General features: G+C 36.0%; 2 protein-coding genes across 2 annotated transcripts; both read left to right on the forward strand.

Moving 5' to 3' along the window:
• The first annotated feature begins 595 nt into the window (after positions 1-595).
• Positions 596-4,931, forward strand: LOC114825680 (uncharacterized). Its single transcript, XM_070823563.1, has 8 exons — positions 596-800; positions 1,028-2,201; positions 2,322-2,387; positions 3,009-3,153; positions 3,251-3,469; positions 3,949-4,168; positions 4,281-4,476; positions 4,655-4,931. Exons 2-8 carry the CDS (start codon positions 1,045-1,047, stop codon positions 4,767-4,769), a joined length of 2,118 nt encoding a protein of 705 aa, XP_070679664.1. The 5' UTR covers positions 596-800; positions 1,028-1,044; the 3' UTR covers positions 4,770-4,931.
• Positions 4,932-7,757: 2,826 nt separating this feature from the next.
• Positions 7,758-12,942, forward strand: LOC103454626 (COP1-interactive protein 1). The gene is made up of 3 exons (XM_008394219.3): positions 7,758-7,934; positions 9,698-9,876; positions 10,336-12,942. The coding sequence occupies exons 2-3, from the start codon at positions 9,786-9,788 to the stop codon at positions 12,735-12,737; spliced, it is 2,493 nt and encodes an 830-aa protein (XP_008392441.3). The 5' UTR covers positions 7,758-7,934; positions 9,698-9,785; the 3' UTR covers positions 12,738-12,942.
• Positions 12,943-13,446: the final 504 nt, after the last annotated feature.

The raw sequence follows: 13,446 nt of genomic DNA on the forward strand, positions 1-13,446 counted from the left end.
GTTTTTGGAGAAATGAGAGGCTATATATAGGGGTGTGGCCGGCCCTATTAGGAGAATTAGGACCGGCCATATATGGTTGATTTGTGGGATTGATTGTAAGATATAATATCTTGCAATTAATTTGCTAATTAATCCTAATTTGAAAAAAATAATTCAGAGTTATCTTGTGGGTGAGGATTTGATGAGAAGTGATGAGAGGGTTTTAAAAGAATACCATTTTGATCACTTTTGACCTCGATTGAGCCGTTATTGTCCGTTGCATGCGCGTGAGAATTTCGGTGTGCTTTAAAGGTAATTTTGTCTTTTTACCCAAAAATCCACACGTCGTCTCCATAATTTACTTGATTATTTTTGGCTCCACAGTGGTAAATCACAGTTATCTATCTTCTCCAAAAACCGGAAAGACTCGTAGAGGAAAGTTCTACAATTTTTCACTGGAGCAAAATTGTTTGCCATCTTGAAATATTTCAACGAATATGTCGTCGGAGTTGTAAAAGTTTCACATGCATCTCTAATTTGCTCTTAAGTCCTCTATAAAAATACGTAATTCTAGAAACCCGAATTATATTTGGATTCGGAAGGACCCGGCCCAAGTAATAACCCCAACACGTTTACCCACGAAATTTTATGCGCGCATCTATTCCAATCCCCATCGTCTCCTCCACGAGCACCCCTTTCCCTCTATTTCCCAAACCCTAAATTCCCAATTCCTCTAATTTCAAAACCCTAATAGCCGTTCCCTCTCATTTCTCCAGCGACCTCGCATTCCGCAACTGCTAGATTTCTCTTCCGAATTCCAGGTAAAAACTTAAAATCTGTGATTAAATTCTCTGATTCCAGTTTGTTCTAAATTATCAAGTTTCAGTTAATTCGATTAAATTTCATGTTAAAACTTTGAAATTACTTCTGCAATTGGAATTAGCAAAGTTCACGTTTCGTTTTTGAGATTTGGAATCACTTTCTGGAGTTCAAAATTTGAAAAGCATCGAGAATTGCTAGAATTTGACTGGGTTGTACTGTTTTCCAGGCGAAAAAACCCTAGCCATGGGCTCCTACAAGGACGCAGACCCTTCCCTAGGGTTCCTAACCCGAAAGGACACTGAGGTCAAACTCCCACGACCCACTAGGGTTAAGAACAAAACCCCAGCCCCCGTCCAAATCACTGCAGAGCAAATTCTTCGGGAGGCACGTGAGCGTCAGGAGGCTGAAATTCGACCTCCCAAACAGAAGATAACTGATCCCACTGAGCTTGCTGATTACCGTCTCCGTAAGCGCAAAGAATTCGAGGACCTAATCCGGCGTGTGAGGTGGAATGTCAGTGTCTGGATCAAGTATGCACAGTGGGAGGAGTCCCAGAAGGACTTCAAGCGTGCTCGCTCGGTTTGGGAGCGTGCCCTTGAGGTCGATTATCGAAACCACACCCTGTGGCTCAAGTATGCGGAGGTGGAGATGAAGAACAAGTTCATTAACCATGCGAGAAATGTGTGGGACCGTGCTGTTACGCTCTTACCCAGAGTTGACCAGCTCTGGTACAAGTACATTCACATGGAAGAGATTATAGGGAATGTGGCTGGTGCTCGACAGATATATGAGAGGTGGATGAATTGGATGCCGGACCAGCAAGGCTGGCTCTCCTTTATCAAGTTTGAGCTTCGCTATAATGAAGTGGAGCGTGCTAGAGCGATTTTTGAGCGGTTCGTACAATGTCATCCAAAAGTTGGTGCTTGGATTCGGTTTGCCAAGTTTGAGATGAAGAATGGTGAGGTCGCGAGGGCAAGAAATGTATATGAGAGAGCAGTGGAGATTCTAGCCGATGATGAGGAGGCTGAGCAGTTATTTGTGGCTTTCGCTGAATTCGAAGAGCGGTGCAAAGAAACTGATCGAGCAAGGTGTATTTATAAGTTTGCACTTGATCATATACCCAAAGGAAGGGCCGATGACTTATATAAGAAGTTTGTGGGTTTCGAGAAGCAGTATGGAGATAGGCAAGGGATTGAAGATGCAATTGTGGGAAAGAGGAGGTTCCAGTATGAAGATGAGGTTAGGAAGAACCCTCGTAATTATGATGCATGGTTTGATTATATAAGGCTAGAAGAGAGTGCAGGGAATAAGGATAGAATTAGAGAAGTTTACGAGCGAGCAATTGCTAATGTTCCTCCGGCTCCGGAGAAGCGATATTGGCAACGATACATTTATTTATGGTACGTGGTACATATACTAAGCCTTGGTTAGTTAGCGACTGTGCTAATGCTTTGACTTTAATGTGGCTTGATTTGTTTGAATAATATGTTGCTGATTGTTTGTTTCTTTTGCAATGTTAGGATTAACTATGCACTCTACGAGGAGCTTGATGCTGAAGACATGGAACGTACTCGAGATGTGTACAGGTATTCGTCATTTTATTAAGCTATGTTTTGTTGACGTACCTGAAGATTGTTTTGTTCTTGACATATTTTTCTTTAACTACTATTCAGATCAATATTGATGCATAAATACTTATGTATAAAATTGGAAATAAATCTTGTTCATCTTTCTCGGTACATGAATTGCTACAGTACACTGGGACTGAAAAAAGGTTTAACTGAATGTGTATGTGGATAAGCTTGAAAACTATTACCCAACGAAACTAATTTTTTCTTTTGGGTGAAAAGAAAACTAATGTTTTATTTGAACAATTTGGGTATGAAGTTATATTTTTGGTGTTATTATATTATATGTACCATTTTAGTTTATCATGATAGTGGACTGATGAGCTTTCGGCTTTTTTGTAGTACATCATGATTTGTTGTATTAGTTTTTTAGACATCTCTTTGTTGCACCAACTAATTTGATGGTTTACACTTTGGAGATTTTGCAATGCATATTGCGGTTATTTGGTGAAAATATTCATGCAAATTAAAACAAGGATTCACAGTATAAGTTTACATTTGTTACCTTTGACATAGTTGGCATATGGACACATCCTAAATACTTCGAACAGATTTCTCAATAACTAGAAATTCTTCCAGGGAGTGCCTTAATCTGATTCCTCACCAGAAGTTTTCGTTTGCAAAAATATGGCTTCTCGCTGCCCAGTTTGAGATACGGCAGCTGAATCTCAAGGGTGCACGACAGATCCTTGGCAATGCAATAGGAAAGGCACCCAAAGATAAGGTAATGTATCTTTAGCTAATACACATACTCATTTTAAAAGTTCATTTAACAAGTCAAAATGTATAGCTAGTATTCATAATATGCTTCCCTAAAACAGATATTTAAGAAGTATATTGAGATTGAGCTGAACCTTGGGAATATGGATAGATGTCGGAAGTTGTACGAAAAGTATCTGGAGTGGTCCCCAGAAAATTGTTATGCGTGGACCAAGTATGCAGAGTTAGAGCAATCTTTATGCGAGACAGAACGAACCAGGTCGCTTTTTGAACTTGCCATTGCCCAGCCATCACTTGACATGCCTGAGTTGTTGTGGAAGGTAAGACACAGGAACATCCTTCTTTCTAAGACAACTTTGATTGTTTGAATTTTGATAGTTTCTTATGGAATATATCAACCTTTTCTGCACTTTTGTACTCTTCTATGATGTTTCATTACATATGGTATAATATACCATAGATTTTAGTTGCACCAGTGCCATGCATAGTTATAATTCTTGACTCTGAAAACTTGAATTCGAAGAAATAGCAGAAGCAATACCGTGCAGCACACCTATTATTCTCTGTTGTATCAAAGTGTTTTTCATTGTATATCCTTTCTTCTGATTGATTTATCACTAAAGCTAGTTTTGATATGGAGAACATGTTCCTAGCTACTCGGTATACCAACAGTGATTCTTTCTAGAAAATCTATGACAAATATATTTGTTGGCTACGGCTGATGTTATTAAGTTATGCACTACAGGTTCAGATGACAACATTATATTTGTTACTAATTTGATCGATAATTTGATAACAGGCATACATTGACTTTGAAATATCGGAAGGTGAATTTGAGAGAACTAGAGAACTTTACGAGAGACTCCTAGACCGGACAAAACACCTCAAGGTGTGGATCAGTTATGCGAAATTTGAGGCATCTGCTATGGTGCAAGATGTTGTGGATTCAGATATGTCCGAAGATCAAGCCCCGGATTATCTCCTTGAACAAAAGAAACAATGTCTTCTGCGTGCTCGAAGTAAGCAGTTGTTACTAGATAGAATAGTAATTGAGAGTTGTCTAATTTATATTCCTTTACAGTTGAGAATATCTAACCCTTGTGTTTTTTTTTTTTTTTTTGGCTTCACCAGGGGTTTTTGAGAAAGCTGTTAACTATTTTAGAACTTCGGCACCCGAGTTGAAGGAAGAAAGAGGTATGTTGCTGGAAGAATGGTTGAATATGGAGGCTAGCTTTGGAGACTTGGGTGATGTTAGCTTAGTCCAATCTAAGCTTCCAAAGAAACTGAAGAAGAGGAGGCCAATAATGACTGAAGACGGCCCTGCTGGGTATGCGATCAACTCGCTTGTTTTTTTATGTTCCTAAGTTTTTATATTCGTTTCTCATTTCTAAATATCTATTCATCTCACTGTAGAGAATCTTTTAGTTACTGAAAGTGTTCAATTCCATTTGGCGAGTTCATTTCGTTTTTCCACATGTCAACTGATCTGTGTTGGGACTTGGCAGGTATGAGGAGTACATTGATTACATGTTCCCAGAGGAAGCTCAGACGACAAATCTCAAGATATTGGAAGCGGCCTACAAGTGGAAAAGGCAAAAGGTGTCTTCCGATGAGGACTAGTAAGTTTTTGCATTTTGTAGTTTCGTGTACTGTGTAAATACAGAGAAAAAGCGTCGTGCTGAGCAAAATGGTTGCTTGGCTGATGATCATCTTGATTTTGAGAAACCATGCTTGATGGTGATAGAGAGAATGTCTAACGAAACTCTTTTTACCGTACCAAAACCCTCGTATCAATTACCGTACCAAACTTAGTTTGGCAAAATCTATTACCATTACCGTACCAAACTTTCAGTATATCGAAGTTTAGTATTGCCAAATAGTTCTGTTCGCATGGTATGCCAATGGTAATTGCCACTTTGTTTTGTGACAAAATCTGTTTTTGTTTTTTTTTAACCCAATTCAAGGGCACACTTTATATTTGTATCTTTATCTCATACATTGTAGTCTAAATTCATCTATTATTTATCATTCACAATTCACATACAATAATTCAAATGATTAAGATTCATGATGAAATTAAGCTTACAACCCAAATAAAAGTTACGAACCATAACAAATAGAAGTTAACAATCTAAGTAAAAGTTAAAGTTTCAAACCAAATGAAGATTGGAACTAAACTTCAAAAAGTAAAATTCACTGACCAATTCTTCAAGCTTGAGATGTCGAAGCTTTTGGAGAAGGTATTGAACTTGTAGAAGATTGTGCTTGTGTCAAGTCTACATTACAAACAATTGTGTCAAGTCTACAGTAAAATCAAAGAAAATATATTAGTAGCAAGAAGAATTAAAGGTGAAAACCATTTAATAACAAATTTACTACAAAAAAATTAAAGCATGTCTTACTTGTTTTCATTTCTTCAATTTCCTTGTAAATTTGAAGCATATCTTCTATTGGTTCCTTGTAGAAGTTTACTTCATCCGCTAATCACTAGTACACACTAGTGCCTCTACTATTTTAGAAGTCAGTGATGCCCTAAAAGGGTCCACAACCCTCCTCCCTAGGCTAAATGCATTTTCACTAGCAACTGTAGAAGTGGGGCAAAGATACCCATGGCTATTTGTGAAAGAATTGAGAACTCTTTTGTGTTTAATTTCCATCAACTCAAGAGATCAAAGTCACCAACAACAAAGCTAATATAAGTACGGTTTTATTTTCAAATTATTGGAATATTATAAATAATATATTATATAATTATATATTATATATTATATTATATTTTCGATATGATACGGTAATACCGTGGTAATGGTATCCATTACGAATATCGTACCATGAAATTTCGGTGTGGTACAACACCGTACCATTACCAATTGGCACAAAATCGGTATGGCACGGTTGGCACGGTAATTTGGCAAAAAAAATCCACCCCTAGATAATTCTCTTATTGATGTAAAAAAATTTGTCATTTGGTACCACTACAGTCTACCATTTATCTTTGTTGTAAGTGAGAGGTCTTAAGTTTAAATATGATAAATAAAGAATTCGATATCATTTTGTTTTATCAAAATTTTAATTTATAAATCATTACGACTTGTTTGAAAGTGATTTATAAATCATTACGACTTGTTTGAAAGTGATTTTGAAACAACCAAAGAGATTTCAGAGTTACCTAAGAGTGTTTAGTCTAATGGTCAGACCCTTGGTTTGTTACCAAGAGGTCTGGGGTTCGACACCTCTCAAGGTACCCACCTAGCAATTGCTAGAGTTTCTTGCCTACCAAATGTTGTGGGGTCAGGCGGGTGGCCTAGTGAGTAGTCGGGTCAAAGCCCCGGAGACACTAGATTCAAAAAAAAAAAAAAAAAAAAAAAGAGATTTCAGAGTTTCCTCCTTTCCCATTGAGTTTGACATTTAAATAGAATGTAATTTTTATGGCCACATAATTATTACAGTACGCATATAGACATTGAAAATTGGACATTAAAACTGAATTAAGTGAGGCTAATCACCCAAATCTCCTATGTGTTACTTTTTCTTTTCTATTTTTTAAAAGGTCGATCAGCTAGTGACTTCGTCACGGCAGTCCACCCTTTCAAGGGCGAGGAAGACTTACAAAGGCAATCTCTTCATGGCCATCATTGTGTGATTCATTAATAATCGGACTCAGTACGTGCTTTGTGGAATACAAACCTAAAATTTGTCATCAATCATTGAGTCATTCCGTCACGATTAATCTCCCATGTGTTACACTCGCAATCACATGTTCCATGTCTATTTAATTGGCCGCTAATCATAAATCTGGTTTATATTATTAATGATCATAAAAAAGTTAGGCATATAGGATACCTAAACTCCCACACTGATAGATACCTCAGGTGCCCAAAGGTCAATACTCAAACTATTGACAATGATTCACACGATAAAACCATCAGGAAAAACGGGCTTATGACATTCGACAATTTATAATTAAGAAATGTTATGAAGTTAAAATAATGATGTTATTCATATTATTTATTTGTACCATTATTGTATACTATTGGTATGTGAGATAGACATCCGCATCATATAAATTAAGAAAAATTAATGAAAAAAGTTTGAAAACTTTGAGTTTTAATTATAAGAACAAAATAAAGGATAAAGTGAATAATATCAAGATTGAATTTTTAGTGTAAAAATAAAATTTTTCATTAAAATGAACAGTACTAGAAATTTTTCGTTAAAGTTCCACAATCATAATTTTGATTTAATTAAAAACAAATTAAAAAACCAAAAAAAAAAAAAATCCTAAAACCTAGCAACGTGGACCTGGGTTTCGAAGTTAATCACTTTATCTAGCCGTCAATCAATCCCCGCGATGTTCTGTAAGAAGGCAGGAAATACCGCACGTGGTAATTACAGAGCGAGTACCAAATTATGCCAAGTGTCAGCCTTTTTGGTCCCGAGTTAGCGCGAATCTCAGACGTTGATTTCCAATGGTTTCCGTTGTAATATTTGGAAAATCAGAAGGTATTTTCATCGAAAGAAGCGCCAATTTTTGGTTCTCCACAAAGGTAGGTGTTGGACACAAGAATAACCAGTAAAAAAAACCCAAGGAAATTACAGTTATTTCCTTTCCCATTTTTCAATTTTTAACTCCCAAAATCCTGCTTTTTTTTTTTCATTATTTTTTGGTTTTTGAGGGAAAAAGATCTTAAATTCTGCTCCAATTGCAATCGAAATATTTCTTTTTAGATCATCTGAGCTCAGATAAAATTGATCCGCTAGGTGAAAATGACATTCCAGTTTCAGGTAATTTTTGTGGATAAATTATTCAAGATAATTTTATTTGATTTATTTTTACTGTGTGTTCTACTTTAAAGATTTTCTAGTTCCAATTCGAGAAATTTTTTTTTTTGTTTGGTTTTATCTTACAGTCTGATATGAGCTAAGGAGCATGATTCAATAATTGTTTATATAATAGGATTTCAGAAAACAAAAATATTTCCATTTCTTGTTACTCTTTGATGTGATTCTATCATTTACTTATTGTTTTTCGCCATTTACGTAACTTAGATGAATTTAATATAATTATCATATTGTATGTTTAAAAAAAATAGACAAATGAAATATAATATCAATAAATAAGGCTCCTCATTGTCTAATTTGGAAAAAGAACTTAATATTTTGGCAAATTTACTCTATTTGCTTTTTTTTTTTTTGGAAGACTACTCTATTTGTTTTTTGTTGGGAAACGTAAAGGTTATTCTCATATGTTATTTTATTGTTTGTGTATATAAATATAGTGTTTTCCTGTGCAAAACAAAGATGAGTTGAGAAAATTTCACTTTTATTCAAATTTGTTCAACTTTGATTGTCTTTTTAGGGTGTAGAAAGTTATTTAGAGCTTACACAATAGATTTCGAGAATTGAAATTGGTAAATTCCTTCCATTTTTGGTTTGAGCGCTAAAAGACAATTATATGCCCTAAAATAATTAACCGTGTCAATAAATGTTATCAAAGTTGAAGAAAATCGAGTAGAATCATCATTAAGAGCTTAGACTTTAAAGTTTCTAGTATAAGATTTGGTAAATCGTTTCGATTTTAGGTTTAAGCTATAAAGGACTATTATGCCCTAAACAATCAACTTTGTTGATCAATGAGATCAAAGTTGAAGAAAATTAAGTAGAAGTGAGATTTTTCAATGAGTTCAACACGGAAAATTCTACATCGTTAAAATGTACTTGTGATTTCCATCTTTAGTGTCTTAATTTTTCTTTTACTTACTAAATCTTTAGTTGACCCTGCCATTACGATTGCCTGCGCTACTTGATGAAATAAATGCTATAACTTTGAACTCGATGAAAGAAATATTTAGTGGAACTTGAAGAATCACCAACCCATAGAATGCTTATAATGGTAAGAGTAAATTGTACAAATGGTCCCTCAACTTTAATCAAATTGGAGCAATGGTCCCTCAACTAAAAATTCATTACCTTTGATCCCTCAACTTATCAAAACGTGCAGCTATGGTCCCTTAACTAAAAATCCATTATCATTGGTCCCTGAACTTTAATTCAAGTGGAGAAATGGTCCTTTAACTTTAACCCAATTGTAGCAATGGTCCTTCCAATATAACTCGTTTTGACAAATTTTTTGACATAGTTGACGAAAAAAACCATAATTATACACTTTGATGAGTTAAGGGACCCTAATTATATAAATGGTCATTCCAACATAGCTTATTTTGACAAAATTTTGACAAAATTGATGAAAATGACTATAGCTACACATTTTGATAAGTTGAGGGACCAATGGTAATGGATTTTTAGTTGAGGGACCATTGCTCCAATTTGATTAAAGTTGAGGGACCATTTGTACAATTTACTCTAATGGTAAAGAACTAATAATCCGTAAGTGTTTCTCTGTCAATCTTACTCTCTAATCACAACATACAATTTCGTAAGAGCATTTTACTTCCTAGCTTTTCGATACGGATTATGTTAATTTTTCTTCACTTTTATTTGATGAGATTTTTTATTTTGTTTGAATCTTGTTCTTGTTTGATTTTCAGGTCTTAGATATGTTGCGAGCAAGACGGATGGAGAAATGTGTTTGTGTGTGGTGAGTTTTGAGTATTTGCTGAAGTATCCAAAATAGAGATGATAAAACATCGCTGGAGAGAGCTAGCTAAGTCCTTTAATAATCATGTTGATCCTGAAACAACTGAGCGGCTGAAGAGGACTAAAACAGGTGTAAACTTCTTTCCTCTCAACCTTTGATCTTCGACTAAAATGCCGGTCGCTCATTCGATCCGTGGATCCCGAAACAGACTTTTTATTTTTACGGAATTTGCAAATTTTTGTTTCTGCAATGCCATGAAGAAAAGACCATAACTGAGTACGATTTTCTGGAATTGATCGTTTTTTTTATCTTGTTTTTGTTTTTTCGTGTTGATGCGATCTTGCATGCCTTATCTAGGGTTATAAAATTATGGCAGTCTGCTTGTTGCGCAAGGAAACCATTAAAAATTGTTACCCTAAATATTATGTGATAATATGAAAATTCGGATGCATTGGTTGTGTGTTAAATTTGTCAAATTTAAGAGTTTTCTCCCCGAATTCGAGAGTCGATCAATATGTTATTCCTTTTTGTTCCCACTTCATTTGATGTTGAAGTTATTTTTCTCAGAGAAGTTTGTGTTATCTGCAGAAATTGAAAACAATGTGACAAGGATCTTCAAGCTTATAAAAATCGAAGACCAAGGGAAGAAGGATGTAAACCGAAAAGATTTGAAGCAAGAGTCGGAACTTGTTGCACTCATTGAGAACTTCTACCAACAGTACCAGTCACTATATGCTTTATATGATCATCTAGTAGGAGAGTCTGGGAGAATCGTTCATGGCAAGAAAGAACAAAAAGGTTTTTCCATGTCTCCCCCAAGCTCAGATTCCGAATATTATTCCTCAGAAGACGTTGAAGGTAACAATGCCAGATTGGAAAGAGCTGACAGCATCAAGCATGAACTTAAGAACGAATATTCCGAAGGATCTGGTGATCTGAAGCGAAAATCGGTCTCTGAAAATGGAGAAAAGGAGGCGATAAATTCAGAATATTTGGCAGCATTGAGAAAAATAAAACAATCAGAAATTGTAGACAATGATCTGAAGGATGAAAAAGTAAGAGAACTCTCAGCTCTTGTCGAAGCGCATGAGGCTCATGGGAATCATTCCTCAGCTCGGGTAAAAGAGTTAGAGGGACAGTTAACAGGCTTTAAAATGGAGTTGGAATCCTTATGCAGCCAGAAAAGAGATTTGGAAGCATGGAAAGAAGGTAAATCTGCTGAAGCTAAACAGCTAGGAGATAAAAATATCGGACTACATGCGCGAATTTTGGAACTTGAGTTAGTTTTAAAAGAAAGAGAGGATGAATTATCTGATTTCAAGAACAAACTCAAGGAAAATGAGGAGAGCTCAGCGTCGAAAATTTCAGACTTGATGACACATGCCGAAAATATGCAACAGGAAGTTGATTCGTTGTGTGCGCAAAAAGGTGAAATGGAGAAACAGATGGTGAGTAAGAAAAATGAATCAGCGACGCAAGTCAAAGGCTTAAGTGAGCAGGTCAATGCAATGCAGAAGGAATTGAAGATCCTGCACCAGCAGAAAATTGAATCACAAGCACAACTGGATGAGAAGAATAAAGAAATCTCCAATCATCTGCAACAGATGGAAATTCTGAGAGAGGAATTAACAAAAAAGGACACGGTTGAGAGGAAAATGATGGAAGAAAAAGGAAGTTTTCTTGTGAAATTGAATGACTTGGAATCGGAAGTGAACTCTCTACGCAACAAAAAAAGGAATGTGGAAAAGCAGATTAAAAACAGAAACCATGAGAACAGCAAGTTGAGACAGGAAAATGAAAGTCTTCTTTCTAGAATTTTCAGGTTGGAGAGAACTTTGACTGAGAGAGGGGATGAGATTTACGCTCTTCGTGGAGAATGCGAGCATGGAAAGAACGAAGCTTCTGCTCGACTTACTGAATTCACGACGCAGGTCAGCAATTTGAAACAGGAAATGGATTCCTTGCAGGCTCAGAAAAGCCAGTTGGACTTGCAGATTGAGATACAGAACAAGCGCTATTTGGAAAAACTGACTGAGATGGAAAATCTAAACGATAACTTGACAGACAAGATTGGCCAAATTGACAGAGATAACCAGAAGTATTTGGAAATACTGAGTGAGAAGGAAAATCAAAACCATAATTTGACAGTCAAGATTTCCGATCAGCAGAAAATTATCAAGAAACATGAAGAAACTTTCAAGAAGTTCAACAAGGAGCATAAACAAGCTAAAATTTGGTTTCCTCAATCTAAGTTAAATGTACAATTTGCCGAAAGGAAGATGGAAGAATTAGCAGAGAAGTACCGAATCAATCTTGAAGACAAAGTGCGCCTCTTGTACCAGAGGATCAGGGTAGCGGAACAAATACATAACGAAAACAAGGAGAGCTACAAGAAGTTCAAGGAGATGTACGAGAAAGAAAATGAAGATCTTAAAGAAAAGCTAGCAACGTATCAAGATCCAGACAGAAAGATGAAGCAAATATCGGAAACAGCGAAAAGTGCATTGCAAGGATTGGACTTAGTGGTGCTTAAATTTGAGGAGGGACACAAGAATTTTCAAAACCAGATTGCCAAAATATCGGAGGAGCTTGAGTCTGCAAAAACTTGGGTTAAAGAGAATGCTGGCAAGATCAAACGGTTAAAGCACAACGTAGATTACTTGACCACACAACTGAATGAGAAGGAAGAGCAAGAACGTGTGTTGAGAGAGAAAGTTTGGGAGTTGGAATCATCGGGGAGCAAGGAAACTGGAGAGAAGCTCAACTTAATGAAAGAGTTTAGCCAACTTGAGAGTCAGGTGGGAAATCTTGAGAGGGAAGTAAAGTACAAGGATGAAGATTTGTTGAGCCTTGGGGAGGAGAAGAGGGAGGCCATACGGCAACTCTGCGTGTTGGTTGATCATCACCGAAGCCGCTACTATGATCTGAAGGAAGCAGTGTCAAAGAGGTCAGCTGCAACAACTACTAGAGGCAGCAAGACTACAACTTAGGCCTCTCTTATAACCATTGTTGTGATAATTTTTGTTTGCCATTATAAACCCTATTCGACTTTTGTTCTTTCTTTTTGTACAAGGTAAGTGGATGTGTTGCTCAAAGTGAATTTCACCATCCATGATATACAATGAATTCATGGGATGTATACAAGTATACATAATTTGCATTGTTTTCTGAGTTAATTAAAAAAGAAATTGATTATTCGATCGATTCTTTTTTCTTTGTTTTGTTATTGTGGGAGGGAGAATTCGAACATAAGATTTATTTCAACATTAGAAGAAATGTTTAATTTTACTTGTTGTGAACGTCTCTAAATGGAAGGCCTCAAGATCAAACTAGATAAACACCACGTCCAAATAGTGAGTCAATCCTATGTAACATCAAAATGTAATTTCTCACTTCACTATCGATCATCATATCAAATATTCTCCAAATTTGTTTTTGGCTTGGTGTCAAATTTGCAATGACTTTTTGAATGTATACGTGGTTCATGCCTTTTACATTTGAACCTTAAAACAACAAGGCACCTTCGTTTATGTTCCAATTGAGGTTAAGAACAAATTAGGAGGTTGATGTTGGAAGATAAGATCCTACATCGGATAGATGACAAAATAATATAATTAATATATGAGACTTTTCACCTCTAATACCATTGAGACATTTTGTGGTACAACCCAACACCTAGCACTATGTGGTTAAGTTGAG

This window comes from Malus domestica, chromosome 06 (assembly GCF_042453785.1).
Source record: "Malus domestica chromosome 06, GDT2T_hap1".
In the NCBI taxonomy this organism is placed as follows: Eukaryota; Viridiplantae; Streptophyta; class Magnoliopsida; order Rosales; family Rosaceae; genus Malus; species Malus domestica.

Coding starts and splice junctions, on each gene's coding strand:
- LOC114825680 (XM_070823563.1), top strand. CDS start 1,045: ATGGGCTCCTACAAGGACGCAGACCCTTCCCTAGGGTTCCTAACCCGA. Junction 2,202..2,321: donor CAACGATACATTTATTTATG/GTACGTGGTACA, acceptor TTGCAATGTTAG/GATTAACTATGCACTCTACG. Junction 2,388..3,008: donor CGTACTCGAGATGTGTACAG/GTATTCGTCATT, acceptor AAATTCTTCCAG/GGAGTGCCTTAATCTGATTC.
- LOC103454626 (XM_008394219.3), top strand. CDS start 9,786: ATGATAAAACATCGCTGGAGAGAGCTAGCTAAGTCCTTTAATAATCAT. Junction 9,877..10,335: donor GCTGAAGAGGACTAAAACAG/GTGTAAACTTCT, acceptor TGTTATCTGCAG/AAATTGAAAACAATGTGACA.